This window comes from Macaca thibetana, chromosome 5, assembly GCF_024542745.1.
Source record: "Macaca thibetana thibetana isolate TM-01 chromosome 5, ASM2454274v1, whole genome shotgun sequence".
NCBI lineage: Eukaryota > Metazoa > Chordata > Mammalia > Primates > Cercopithecidae > Macaca > Macaca thibetana.
The window spans coordinates 133758346-133774009 of record NC_065582.1 but is presented as its reverse complement, the minus strand read 5'-3'; the positions used below and the strand labels follow the sequence as shown (position 1 = coordinate 133774009).

Below are 15664 nucleotides of genomic sequence, written 5' to 3'. Positions count from 1 at the left end.
TGTACTCGAGCGTAGAAAAGGGAGGAAGTCTGGTCAAGCCTCAGTGAGTCAACATTTAATCGCCCTCCACCCAGTTCTCCTCCCTTCCCAATGCCGCCTCAGCTTTATGTCTGTCTGTGTGCTTGACCCTTCCAAGGAAGGAACTCCAGCTGTGATGGGAGGGACCAGCGCAAATCCCTGTTGGTTTGTCTCAACAACCAGGTTGAGGGGCCAGAGAGAGCAGGGGCCAGGACAGTGGTGATTATCTACATCACATCCCCTTTTAGGAATTTTCTTTCTCCTCTATTTCCTCTGAGTATTTGAAAGGTCACAGCTCCCTCCATATCCTAGGCCCCAGAAAGAGCTTGTAGCCTTTGAGCAGTGTGAGGAGCAACCAAAGTGCTTTGTCATCAGTTTGTGGAAAGCCCTCTACCGATACAGGGTGCAGTTATTTTTGCTCCTTAAAAAATGAGTGACAGGGTGAGGTTGGAGAGGGGAATGGCAATCTTTAAGGTAGAATCTGCTTCCATCTCAAAACAGAACACACTGTTACTAGCTTTGAGGTGTGGGGAGGAGGGGCAGGCATTGGATGGATGTGAACATCCTTGCTTTATATGGAATATGAAATCAAGACTTCTGCAAGAGGAGGCATTCTTTCTTTCAGAATTATTAGGATAATTTGGGCTGCCTGGTGACTCAGCCTTAAGCAGATGCCACTTGTTCTGATCCCACTGCTCAATCAACTAGCTGAGCTTGCCAGATGATCCTCACATCTTTATTCCTTAAAAACCTTGATTATCGCTTTCCTTTTGCACCAGAAGTTGCGCTTATATTTCAGGCATCAGGATAAACATTGAAGGTAGTAATTACAGGTCAGGCCATAACAACTTCTTTGGTCTCCTTTTAAGGGTCCAATCTGGAAAGGTAACACCAGATACCTTTCATGTAGAGATTTCTGAGAAGTTCTGTCACTTTTTGGAGTTCTGTAGCTCTGAAGTTATTATGGGAAGAAGATAAGGGGACAATTACCCTCATTTTCCAGAGATCTGGAGAGGATGCCTGGTTTGCCTGAGGCTTCAACAACTTTTCTCTAATTCCCTGCTAGTCTCCTTATTCCAAGTTCATCCTCAGCACCCACACCCCCACATTCAGCAAATGGTGAGTTAGTGTGAAACACTGTTAAGTATCAGTCACCCAGACTGTGTGTGTGTGTACATACATATGCACCACATCTCTAATACATATATATACACACACACATAGTACATACAAAACCCTGTAGGTGGGAAAAGCCTGAAATGAGGATGGGGGATAGGAAAAGGGAAATGCTATTTAATAATAACTATATGTCCCTCATTGCTCTGTGTTTTGCCTATGAACCCACTGTTTCAGAAGTTCCCTTTTATGTGTGGCCCCGACTTATGTTTTCCCACCAAGTAAATAATGTGTAAGTAAGAAATCTATGCTTTGCAACTGCTGGGTTGTTTTGGTCTTAGGTATACCCAGTGTAAATGTATCAGGGGAATGTTTGGTCTAAAGAAAATCAGGCTGCATAACACCCTAAGAAAACTAGTTACATGTTGCCATAGCAACTGGAGGAGCCTCAGAGTAAAGGGCAGAGTTCTTCAGATTCATCTACTGCCTCTGCAGATTGACTTCCTTGAAACAGAATCATGTTTCACAATCATCAATACTGAACAGTTATTTTCATTTTTTAAAAGTTACAACCTTAAGTTGATATATTTTGGCTTTTTCTCTGGTGCCATTCAGTATCTTTTTATCTTTGGAAGGCGGGAGTTGGTAATGGTATCCTTTGAAACTTTCATTCGTGCATTCCCTAATATTGTTGGGACCTGTGCCAGTGGGGTTTGATGGTAATCACTCTTTGATGGCTGGAACATGACCTGTGAAATGAGTTGCTAGTCTCACTTTAACTCCTAATGGACAGAAATCCACATCCCTCAGGACCCAACTATAACCCTTGTTTTCAGACCCTGGGAAGAAGTTAGTGATTTGAATGGCTTCTCCTGAGGGTAAACTATAGGGCCTGTTCCCCAGGAATTATACTTTGCCTTTCTAGACCACAGATATCATTGCAATTAGTCTCAAAATACCCTGCGAGATGTGTGTAAATAACACAAACCACATTTGTAGACAGGGCCACCCTCGTTGAGAGTACAAGTAATTTGCCTTAGGGGAAGAGGGGAAGATAATTAGTAACAGCAGGAGTAGAGATTCCAGAGGGTCATACTCCATTCCTTGCTAAGTCCACAGGAAAAAAAAAAGTCTTCCTTTTACTCAAGAAACAAGCCAATTAATGGACAGTGTGGGTGGGGATGGGTCAATATTTGTTAATTTTTGAAGTTCATTTTTAATTAATGGGGTTTATTGGTACCTACTATTAAGTTTTTTCCCCCCCAGTTGCAAGTCTCTTGATGTCTTCTCTACTAAGACTGAAAAAAGTGGGTGAATGTGTGTAGTGAGAATTGGGACTGGAGGTTGGAGAGAGCTGGATCTAGCGGGGTATTTTAGAAATTAGTAAAGATATAAAGAAAAAGATCTGGCTGACAAAAGAAAAAATTAATTGAAAAAGAAGAGCATGCATGTTGTATAAGACCTGTTTTAGATTGTGAAGTATACAAATTGTAACTAAAGCATGAGTTCTGTCCTCTGTAGCTCACATTCACAGCAGATAGTGACAAGTACTCTGTCTTAATCAATTTTCTGCTGCTATAACAGAATACCACAGACTGGGTAATTTATACAGAGAAGCTATTTATTTGGCTCATGGTTCTGGAGGCTGGAAAGTCCAAGACCATAGCACCAGTATCTGGTGAGGGCCCTCCCATAGTGGAAGGTGAGAGGAAATGAGCACATGAGACAGAGAGAAAATGGGAGTTGAACTTATTCTTTTATCAAGAGCCTACTCCAAAGATAACTTAACACATCCCCCTGAATACAGCATTAATCTATTTAGGAGGGGAGAACCCAGATAGACTAGTTACTTCTTAAAGGCTTCATCTCTTAATATTTTTACAATGGTAATTATGTTTCTGACACAGGAACTTATGGGGTGCACATTCAAACCATGGCACACTCCAATAATAGTACCACGGAACTTGGTAGGGAGAAATTTATTCTGACTCTAGTAAGAAGTAGAGAACAATAGTGAAATGTTTCCTAGGGAATTTGAGCTGGGCTTTATAGAACAAGAAGGAATTCACAGGCAGATATTGCAGAAAGGTTATTTTAGGAATCATGAGCAGAACAGCATAAATTGGAGACATTCGTGAAAATAACATGGACCAATGTGACTTGAGATTTAGGGTAAACCATAGGGCAGAATCAAAACTGAAAAAGCAGAGACTCTTTGGGAAGGCTCTAAATAGCAGGTAGAGTACTTTGGAAATTATCCCATATGGCATCAAAGATTTGGAAACCAGAGGGTTACATGAGGTCACTTGTTTGTTTGTTTGTTTGTTTGTTTGCTTTGAGACGGAGTCTTACTCTGTTGCCCAGGCTGGAGTGCAGTGGCACAGTCCCGGCACACTGCAACCTCTGCCTCCTGGTTCAAGCAATTTTCTTGCCTTGGCCTCCCGAGTAGCTGGAATTACACACCTGGCTAATTTTTGTATTTTTAGTAGAGACAGTGTTTCGTTGTGTTGGCCAGGTTGGTTTTGAACTCCTGACCTCAAGTGATCTGCCCACCTTGGCTTCCCAAAGTGCTAGGATTAAATGCATGGGCCACCGTGCCTGGCCAGGTCATTGTTTTTATGCAATGATATATTAGTAAAGTTATTTTTAAAAAGATTCACGTAGTCTGATCCGTGTTCTAGGAAGATATCTTAAGAGGTGAACGTATTCTGAATGTATGTCAACATGTATGTATTAATGCCTTAAAAATGTCATAAATGGTGTCCCTGAACAAGGTTAAATGAGTTTGCACAGACCGCAAACTAAAGAGATCATGCAAAAATGCTGACTCAAATATTTCAAGTGACAACTATCAAGTTGAAATGCTTGAGGCACTGTTGTAACAGGAAAATGGATCCATGCAGCAGGAAAGCCAGCCACATCCCTGAAATTTCCCTTTCTCTGTTTCCTTTCTTGCAGGAACAGCAATGGAAACCTTCCATGTACGGCAGTATAACTCCAGTTTGCTTTCCAAGCCCTCTGATTGAGAAGCCAATAGGCAAAGTAAGAATGAACCTACTTTTATCAGACAGTATGATTCGAGTCAATTGACCGTTATTTCTTTTTGCCTTGAGCTATTTCAGTGAAATAATAAAATTGATCTCAAAAAAGTAACTGATATAATTCAAAGTTTGTACTATTTAGTTGGCCTTAGTAGGACTTTCTCAGGCAAAATGTTGAGCCTGAGAAAACTTTGATCTGAGAGTCCCTGTCCTCAGTGTCTGCCTCCACATCAATTCCAATGACATCCTTCCCATCTTCCTTCACTCTTCTGATCTCTCCACTCTGATTCACCTTCCTCTGCCTATGGAAACTTATAAGAAAGAGGGTGCTTTTAGTCACTGACATCTTCATGTGGAAATCAGCCACAATACTAACTATACAATATTTATCTTTTAAACTATCTTGCTGACTTAAAGACTTTGCCTCTAGAAACTACAGGTATATGCTTGAACTGCTCCTGTTCTGGACCTGCAATCACAGCCGTCAGTCCCATCGGGGAGCATAGCACCCTAAAGGAAGAGTGTGGGGCTCTCTGAAGCCAACCTACCTGACTTCAAGTCACAGGTCTGCCATTCATGGGCTGTGTGACTTGAGCAAGTTCCCTGTTTTTAAAAAAAAAAAAAGATCCAATCAAACAAAAACTCATCATAATGGTATCTGCCTCATGGGGCTGTTACAAAGATAAAATAATTTATTTGTTTATATATATATTTTTGGAGTCAGAGTCTCACTCTGTCGCCTAGGCTGGAGTGCAGTGGTGCGATCTTGGTTCACTGCAACCTCCGCCTCCTGGGTTTAAGCAATTCTCATGCCTCAGCTTCCCAAGTAGCTGGAACTACAGGCATGTGCCATCACACCTGGCTAATTTTTTGTATTTTTAGTAAAGATGGGGTTTCGCCATGTTGTTCAGGCTGGTCTCAAACTCCTGAGCTCAGGCCATCCACCCACCTCAGCCTTCCAAAGTGCTAGGATTACAGACGTGAGCCACCGCGTCCTGCCTAAATAATTTAATATAAATCTACAAGAGCCAGGAATGTTTTAAAAATTTTTTTACCTATTTTGTCCACTATGTATTCAAGCACTCAAGGAGTTATGCAAATGAATTGAATACATGAATAAATGAAAAGCTAACTAGTAAGCTTAGAGAAACTAGATCCCCAATTTGCTTATCTCAAGAAATAGAAGAAGGAGGTGTTGTATTTCAGAAAGAGAAACCAAACTCTGATGAGTAGATCAAGCGTACCTTCCAGGTATACCTTAACAGAAGGACCACAGTGTCCCTGGGATTCTCACCACCTTCCTGTCCTTTGCTATTGCAGTACATCTCCGGACCACATACAATCCAATATCTAGTATGAAACATAGTCACTGCCAGGAAAAGCCGAAAACAAACAAATAAAAATTCTTTACATAGTGTTCCTATAGATATACATGGGTGGAACCAGAGGCAGGGCGTAGGGGGAAGGGGGGCGGGGTTTGCAGTTTTTACAGGAAGTGAATCTGTTTTCCTAGCTAATTCCTGGTAATTTTGCCTTGGCCACAAGTCCTGCCGAGGCAGCTGTATGCGGGGTGTGAAATCCCGGGTGAAGCAGAAGCTGCCTGTCTGCTGTCAGCGAGGCTGACATTTTGCAGGCATAGCAGGGGAGCAACCCAAGTTTCTTAGGACTGTGTTTCTCTACTTTGTGTTTGGTGAGGTCTGCACTTCCCCTCTGCTGACTTCAGTAAGAGGAATATCCTTTCTCCCAAAGATTAAAGCAACCGACCAACAACAAAACACACCCTGGATGTCACCGAATGTGTTGTTAACTGTTCCAATATTCACGGCCTTGCCTCCATGACTGTCCCCTCTAGCCCCTGTATCTTGACATTGTTTATATAGCCTCTAAACATAAACAGATCACCAGCTTGTCTGTGGAGACGGAGAGAAGCCTTTTCAAAGGCAAAGGTCAAAAGTCAATGAATCCCTGAGGGGTCGCTTGACTAAATTTCATTTCAATTCAATATGTGGTCCTGAGTTTACTCCGTGGTTTCCTGGGCATGATGAGGAACAGAAGCAGCAGTATATGGATGTTAGGGAGTGGCTTTTTGAAATGCTTTTCAGAGAGTGGAAGTGAATTTAGTACAGTATAACCATCCATGGTTCCGTGATATTGTCTCTCCGTGTGATTCTCAGGCGCTCCTTCCCCACTGGGGCAGAGTTAGCAGATGGGCTTTCTGTACGGTGTCACCAGGACTGTTCTGGGTTGAGTGAGATCGCTCCCAAAGGACGCTCTGGATCTCTTTTCTCATTGCTCTAGCTTCTGGGCTTAATATACTTGATATAAATTACTCTAATGAATTTATTTTGCAGTCAGCTCTGATATTCATCTACCTGGAGGGGAGAAATGACACTAAAAAATGTAGGCAGAGTCAACCTATAATTATAGGGGCCCATGGAAGGCAGCATTTGGGGTGGATAGTTGAAACCTATGGTTAATCTGCCCAGAATCCAAACTATCTTCCTCACTACCGGGAAATTTTGAATGTAAGACTGAAAGCTGGCTCAAGATGGGATTTTCACCACCCAAACAATGATTCTCCAAGCTGAATCAGGGACCAGCATTTGTTGTTGTTGTTGTGGGGGAAGGGGGAAGGGAGCGTCTTGTGAAAACCCACAATTGGAAAACAGGATTTCAATGAGAGCACGTAATAGAGAACAGTATTTTGGAGCCAACTCAAATCCTACAACCAAATGATAGCTCTTTTCCTTAATGGTTGTGATGAGAGGGTAGGCATAATGGGGAGAAACTCTTGGAGCAGAGAGGAAGAAGCCAGAGAAATCACTCTGGGCAACAGGCAAGCAAGCCTAGAATATGTGGTTATCTACCCGTCAGATAAAGAGAAATCGAGTGTTTTATTTTACATAATTAGAGTCAGTGCCTTTTGAATGAAACATACAAATTTATGTAAATAAGAATGCAAATGTTAAAAATATGTATCTTGGGATTTCCTGGGGATAACCTGGCAGCTTTGTCTTCCTTTCCTTTGCAGCTGCTAAATATTGTGTTGTGAAATCTCCAGCTGAACTTATTCCATCAAATCCCTCAATGTTACAGCTAGAAGACTTTTCTTTGTAATTTATAGGAGATACTCTGGAGGATGAACTAAAACAGAGTAAACTTTAACATATTTGACAGTAAACATGTTACTCCCTAGAGGTTGCACAGGCCAACAATAAATGCAGAAAGAATTGCAGGATTTTAATAAATTAATGGGAGATTCAAAGTAGACTCCTGAAAGGGAATTGGACAATGATGATGAAAATAAAAGCAGGGCTTGAGGGAGATAGGTAACATTAGAGGTTAACGTAAAAAACTACCAGGCTCTCCACAAAATTCTCATTGGTGCTACTGGCAAGATATTGTGCATATCATGCTAAGTTAAAACAACCCAGTAAAATGCCATGAGCTCAGCAAACTGTGCAGGTTTCTCCAGATACACAAGCAGACAACTGTTTTGAATGAGGGGATGCCCATGACCATGACTGCCAACTTGCCTTTCTCAAAATAATTTAGGAGACAGCTTAATCTGATTGACTTGTCCTCAATGCAAAAAAAAGTAATAAATAAAATTATTTTATTTGAGCAGAAGGAAATGGAGAGATCGACTGCTTTGAATGATAGCAGTGTTGTTAAATGAAAGGGTGTCTAAGAAAGTAAACAAGACTCCCTAGGCATTCTGTATTTCTGAGTGAGGGAAAGGGAAACTGAAGGAGCCAGGTGGAAGTAACTGGATAAACAACAGATTAAAAAGAAAGGAACTGGTGAACTTTGAATCAACGAAACATAGATCTGCTTTATTTCAAAGTTGGGAAGCATCCGTGGGAAGAAAAAATTACAGGTGTCCTTTTCATAGATTAATCTTTAGCTTCTTTTACCACCACACAATTTTCCCTAGCAAAGGAATGCTTAGCTAAGCTAATGGGGACCATTTTAAGAGTAGTCATGTAGGTCATCGGCTGTTCAAAATTACTGAACATTATATTATTATGTTATGGCTAGATCTGGATGGATCTAGCCATACAGCACTAATTCCACAGGTGCCTTGGGACATAATATTCATTATTTAGGACTGTCAGTGACCCAAGAAGATGGAGAAGTCAACTCAAAAACTAGTGTATAGACTACTGCTGCTTCCAAAAAGTACTGAAGGTCATGTGTGGAATAATTGGAAGATAATGATTCTTAGCAAAGTAAGCCATGACAACTACTATAGTTGTATAAGAACATGATCTTAGTTTTTCTGTGTAAGTACCCCTGATTCAGCTGGAACTCTTTCTCTATATACATTTAGCTTCTGGTCACTGAGGCAAAATGTATTTAGCCAAGTAATTTTCTTCTGGAGCTTTTTGTGATGAGGTGGAGAAAACCTTCCAGTTCAAGAGTTCGATTTTTTTCCCTAAAATAATGGAAGTTTCAGTTGGGCATATGTCCACCCAGATAAAAAGCACATTTATCCGCCTCCCTTACAGCTAGATGTGGCTGTATGGCTAGATTATGGCCAATGGGATGTGAGTGGACATGATGTATGTAACTTACAGGTCATGCCCTTTGTAAGAAGGCCCTACCCCTCACGTCAGCTGGAATACAGATGTGGTAATAGAAGCTAGACCAGCCACCTGGGACCAAGAGAGAAGGGCAGAGAAACAACATTGAAAAGTTGAGGTTTCTGATTCCATAGAACCCTTGGCTGCTTGTGCTCTGACTGTAATTGCCTAAGACAGAAATACACTTTGATTTGGTTTACGCCACTACTATTTTGGTCATTATTGCTGTGGCAGCAATAATATCTTACTGCACAATTACACAGAGCAGAGAGTAGGCTGCCTGCTCTGTGGGAAGTCACTGAGAGAACCTGGTACAATAAATAGCAGCTAAAGGAATGGAGATGCTAACTTGTTAGCACCCATTTCCCAAATCCAGCCTGGTTGAGAAAGAAGAGACAGAGAAGCTAACTTCTGGCTCGAAGAACATGGTGGTGAGCAGGACTCTGCTTAGCAGAGAGCTCTGTCTTTCAGTTCTGAAGGTAGTAAACCTAGGTATCTAATCTCAAAGAAACTGTCCTTAGACTGAGGCAAACAGATTCTACTGAAACTACTCAAACTCAAGAGTCCATTGTCTATCAAATAATGTTTCTATTGATACTAGCTGTTTGTCCGCCATAGTGAAGTCCATTGCCAATCAAGTAATTCTTCTAGGGATACTTACTGTAGGTAGGAGGTGTCATTAGTTTGGGGATATTCACAAATATTTTCATATCTGTATTTCACGTAATATTCTATTTCATTTTCTGAGGCAGGTTTGGATTCCCTAGGGCAACCATCTTGGGCTCCAGCTTTTGCTATAACTCTATCACACAGGCTTTCTATGGGAACAGTGAATCATTACCTCATACCTCATTCTAGATCCATTCTTTTTTTATTTAACATGAAATAATACTTATTGTTTTGGCTTAATAGATTAACCCTCTAAAAAGGCAACTGTTTCTACTATCATACATTAGAGTCCATGGCAGATTTTTTTCATCCTGCCTTTCCCCTAAATGTCTGAAACCATGATATGTACGTAGTAGGCAGGTAGTGCCTGTCTATTGATGGTGAAATAAATGCAACATTTTAGTTTGTTATTCAGTTAGGTATTTTCATCTTCTTATCCTTGTTCATAATGGTTCTTGAAGTAGTATTCTATGTTAGTGGCTTACTATATTTGACTAAAGACAAATAATTTTTAAAATCAGTATCATCTGTACTGTCTTATAAATGTTAAATAATCAGAGGGAAACCATAGATCTCTTAAATTTAGAGTCCTGGGTTCTCACTACCACACAGGCATAACCTAGGCTGAAGTTTACTACATTAGTTCCATCTGTAGGAGTTCAACTGGGTGAAAAAATAGAGTCTGGTGCATAAAGGTGAGAAGTTTATCCACCTTAACATTCCTAACAGGCAAGATGGCTCTATAAATAGACTCGATAAACTTAGAAGGGTTGTAATGAAATTTACCAAGTGAGCTTAAGCCAATAGCAATTCATTTTTTGTCCTCCTGTAGGGATAAAAATATTTAATGTTAGCTCTCAAAAGCCACAGGAAAAAAATGAAATGTGAACAATTAATATCTGTAGAATATTTATTAGGCTTATAAATTGATTAATTTTAGAAGTATGTAGATGCCTCCCCACTATAAAACTGAGAAACAGTAAACATGCGAAACAGATATCATTCTTGTTCTTCTGATCCTGCTTTATAGCTTATCTTTACAGGTTAAAACATACGGTACAACATGTATGGACTAAATGCACACACACATCACCATATACTAATGTTTAAATATAAATAAATGTTTTGTTAACAGCGTACGCACACGAACACAACACACACTATCCTCAGATCTTTGCTGCTGTGGAATGTGCTGCTATCAAAGGGCACAGAGTCATATTTGTATTACAGAGATATTGTTTATTCTTTCCTTGTCGCAATGTGGTGATACTTTTCCATTAACACCACCCTAATGTCGCTTCCAGAACCCAGCTGAAAAATATCAAGTGGAAATTCTGATGGAAAAATGCTAAGTAGACAGCCTGGTATATTACTGAGGGAGAAAGAAACTTTAATTTGTACCACCTGAGAGCAGTCAAAACACATGACCTAAGGCTGCCATAGGATGCATATACCCTCTTTTCACATAGATAGGAAAAAAAAAAAAAATCACTGAGCTCTGTGAAGCTGCACCACTGAATTATCAGCAGAATTAATACAGAATTAAGGCAGTTTTGCTACCTGCCCAATCTCCTTGTCCTTGAGTTCCTTTTGTTATCTTCCCAGTACTCTCAAGAAAGCCGAAGGAAGCACTCCTTGGAAATATTGCATCCTCAGCTAAAAGCTAGCCAAGCATCCGCTAAGAAATAAACAGACATTGAATACCTACCATGTGTGAGGCAGTGTACTATAAACTGTAATCCAGGGCAATTTGGTATAAATGATAACAGCAATAATAATTATCACAACAATTACTATTGTTTGAGACCTCTGTGCCAAACACTAACATAAATTCTTTATAAGCATTATCTCATTTAATCATCTTACAGATGAAGCCTAGGTGATAAACAACTTGTTCAGAGTCACAAAGCTAATAAATGGTATGGTGGCATTCAGACCCCGGCATGCTGACTCAAGAACCTGTGTCTTAACCACCTGCTACAGAAGTGCTTTTTTATTTGGACAATCTCTTTCCTATTTCTAGTTGAAATATAATCAAAGTTTCCTGAGAGGACACAGAAGGATGCCAAAAAAAGTATGACCTGGCTTATATTATGGGTCACTCTGGCTACAGCTAACCCACCTTAGATTTTCATTTTCTAAAAGGCCCCAGTTATAAATAGCAACCGTGCACAAATGGGAAATAATGTGTGAGCATGCAGCCTTAGGCTGATCCTTTAAAAGCAGTTGCTTTACAAAGAAATTTAAAGGGGGTATGAGCTGCAAAGATGTTACCATGAGGTTACTCAGATCAAAATAGTATTCTTCAAAAGCCATTCCATATATTGAGGTGTCCCAGTTTATCTCCCCTGGGAGAAGGAGGCTTAGTGTCCACCTAATCCATGAGGTTATGCATTTAATTTTCAGAACTTTAACACTTTCAATGAAAAGATTCAAAGTGATATTATTAAATATCATTAAAGTTCAGTTTAATGAAAGAATTACAGTCAAGTCAAGGGTGGAGTTAAAATCTCCACTCACCACTAATACCTGTAAAGTTTTTGCATATAGGCAGCTTGGATGCCTGTTAAAATAAATGAGTACAAATGAGGTGAACAGAGAGCAGATTGCATAAAAGTTTATGGTCTGAACAGTAGGGAGGTAATTAGTGGAGTGATGAACTCCCCAGTTGTGTCTGTGTTTTTAAAGGTCACTTCCTGTATTTCATAAAAGGCGGAGGATTACTTCTAGGCCCTCATAGAACTTTACTTGCACCACTGTGAACATTTATATCAGCCCACCTTATTTTAAGGTTGGTTGATTGCACATCTGTCTTTTGCACTGGCTTGTAATCTCCTTGGCTAGGGGCTGAAGTAGGGCAGGATCGTGCTCTATTCATTAGTGTCCCCAAAGCACCAAGCGCAATTCTTTTTACATCTTAGCTGCTTGTTAAGGAGAGGGAGTGGCAGAAAAACGAAAGGAAAGAAATTCTCACACTGATGAATCCGAGATCCATGTTTTCTGATTACCTGGGTTCAGGTTGCTTTTTATTACATGCCTTCTAAAACCTCTCTAATGAATTCCTTACTGAAAAATTTAACTTTACCTTAAAAGACAGTTGCTTACAGAATGATAACTCTTAAAAGGCTCTATTCATTTGGAAAAGTCAGAAACTACAATTTTTACATTAAGGAGTTTCAAAAAGAATCAGCCATAAGAGATGTTATGTTGAGATTAAAACAAAATAGAAGCTGAGCCCTATGATGTGCGCCTGTAATCCCTGCTATTCAGGAGGCTGAGGTGGGAGGATTGTTTGAAAGCAACCACTGCACTCCAGTCTGGGCAACATGGTGAGACCCCATCTTAAAAAAAAAAAAAAAAAAAAAAAAAAAAAAAAAAAAAAAAAAAAAAAAAAAAAAAAAAAAAAAAAAAAAACAGGGAGAGAGAGAAAAGAGAAAATGAAAATGTTCTCATGCTTTGTGAAAGGAAGTTGTTTCCTTCATTCTCAGCACCACTGAAGGTGATCTTGCCAGGATCAGTAGGAAACCCCTAACTGCCAAACCCAAAGAATACATTCCAATTCTTCTCTGACTTGATCTTCACAGCATTTGACTCAATTGCCCTCTTCTGGAAAGTTGTTCCTCTCTTGGGTTTTGTGAGAGCAGACCATTCTAATTCTCATCTGACCTTCTTGGTCTCTCTTACAACAATACCTGCAATTTTCTGTTACCCAGTGTTCCGTCCCTGGTGCACTTTGTGTTTTTTTTTGTTTTGTTTTTTTGTTTGTTTGTTTGTTTTTGAGACAGAGTTTTGCTTTTATTGCCCAGGCGGAGTGCAATGGCACTCTTGGCACACCACGACCTCTGCCTCCCGGGTTCAAGCAATTCTCCTGCCTCAGCCTCCCGAGTAGCTGTGATTGCAGGCATGCACCACCACACCTGGCCAATTTTGTGTTTTTAGTAGAGACGGGGTTTCCCCATGCTGGTCAGGCTGGTCTCAAACTCCTGACCTCAGGTGATCCGCCTGCCTCGGCCTCCCAAAGTGCTGGTTGTGGTTTTGTTTTTGTTTTTCGTGTTTTTTTTTTTTTGGTAAATCAACTCTCTCTCTTTGAGCAGTTGTCTTTATTCTGTTGGTTCATTTACTCAGCCTGTTCAGAACCAAACTAGTTAGCTTCTCTTTCTCTTCTGCTTCTCGTGCTCTACGAATGTTCTGTTTCTCCCTCAGTGGATGGTCCTGTCTTCTACCCAGCAATTCAGGCCATATGTCTGGGTGTCATCCACAATTCCTTTCTCTCTCATGAATTCAGTTAGCCACCAAACTGAGATGGTGCATGGTCCTTCAATCTCACGGTTTCCTTCCTCATTATGAATTCTCTGTTTATGGCCCTCATCATCTCTCATCTGGACACTGCATACAAGTTGTAAATACGATCAACTTACTTTCTCCACTAAGATGTGGAATGGCATCCATTGGCTTCTGAGTTGGTCCACACCTCTGGATGGCAGAGGGAGACATGTGGGATGTATCTACCCCTCTGGCCTCAGTGCCCACTGCCCATTCCCTCCAATGCTGTACCCCAGTCTCAACTTCACAACTCGGTACTGTTGTTCACACTGCTCCTTCTGCTTGTTCTTGCCTAGTTCCTTTTGCTTTTAAAAAATCTATCTTACAATTCACTTCCGCTCCTTTTCCTCCACTGCTAGAACCTCTGTTCTGGGTTAAAACTGTACCTTGCACTTTCTTTTATTGCAGCATTGCTCTCACTCAGTTGAAATAGCACGTAATTGTCTCCTCTGAGTAATGAGTGTGTCTCTAATCTTTGCCTTGAATATGTGGCACATACTAGGCATGGCATGGTCCAGAAATCCTGCTTGTGCCTGTGAATACCTTGTCTATTCATGTCACCACGTACTCAGAATGCAGAGCTCATTCAAACCTAGAATTCAGAACTCTTCTTCTCACTTGTGTATTTTTTCATTCTCCAGCCAGAGCACCAGACTCTTAACTTCATTAATGAGGAAAATAAAGCACTTCTTTTTCTTACAGATGATTAATGCCTCTTACTATGCTGAAACTCATCTTAAGGAAAGGAAAGATTTTTATCAGTTGAGACCATAAAGACTCAAGCCTTGGCCAGTGTGAATTCCTCTCTATTAACTGATAACAATGAGATTATTGAGGAAGATAGGCATATTAAACAATTTAGGTGATTCTACCCAATCTATTTTATTAAAGAGAATTGCAATGGGAGTTAGAACTGCCTGCTGTGCCTTTAGTAGGCAAGAGTGATAAACGTGATTAGCACTTCCAGTTGCTGTATGTATAAGGAGAAGGAAAAATGGTTATTGACTCCAGCTTGACTTTTGATATGAGACCAATCACGGAAGAAACCCCGGCTTCCTATGCCTTGAAAATATCTGACCTGTTTAAAGTTAGGCATTCTGGTAGGGGAATGCCAAGTGTGAAAAGATAAGAGCTTTGCACCTAGGAATTTAAATACCACACAAAGAAGAGCTTATTGCATTAAAATTGTAGTTTTGGGTTTTAGTCAAAACTGATCATTACAAAAACAAACTTCAATGATACACTTCTTGAGGATATGAGATACAAAAATTCAAAATCCTCACAAACTTTCATTTCGGCACGGAACACCTCTTACTATGGGGAAACCACATGTATAATGATATAACCAACAAAGTTTTATCCAATGTATTACATGCATATCATTTGATCAATAGTGCTAGGTATTCTGAAACATACTAAAGAAGTTATTCCAGTCTTAAGGAATACAGACAGACTTATTCAGTGCTGGAAGGTCATTTAAATGTCACCTACTCTAACTTCCCATCTGTTTCTTAAATCTGTTCTACAAACATTAGCCAATCCTCTTGTAAATACCTCCAGTGATAGGGAACTTTCTGCCTTGTGAGGCAGCTCATTTCACATTTATACAGATCTTATTATGAATAATAATAAATAAAATTTATTGAGTGCTTACTATGTGTCAGATCCCAAGTTAAGTGCATCTTCAAAAATCCTGTTTAATCTTCATCACAACCTTATAAAATGGTACAGTTATTAATTCCATTTTAGTGGAATTAATGATGAGAAAACTGATGCTTAGCAAGGTTGGGCAGCTTACCCAAGAACACATAGCTGGTAAGTAGAGGACCTGGTTTTGACACCATGGTCTACGTTCATAAACAGTATACAAATGCAGCCTCTCTAACTCAACTTCCTTCCTATGTTGACCTT

General features: G+C 40.1%; 1 protein-coding gene across 3 annotated transcripts in view; it reads left to right on the top strand.

Moving 5' to 3' along the window:
* Positions 1-15664, top strand: part of RASGEF1B (RasGEF domain family member 1B) — a 615892-nt gene that overhangs the window by 431571 nt on the left and 168657 nt on the right. For 2 of the 3 annotated variants that reach the window (XM_050790144.1, XM_050790145.1), the window contains exon 4: positions 4093-4176. The exons of the other annotated variant lie outside the window; for it this stretch is intronic. In XM_050790144.1, the coding sequence (XP_050646101.1) occupies positions 4093-4176 (84 nt within the window). The remainder of the gene's footprint in view (positions 1-4092; positions 4177-15664) is intronic. 3 annotated transcript variants of the gene reach the window in all.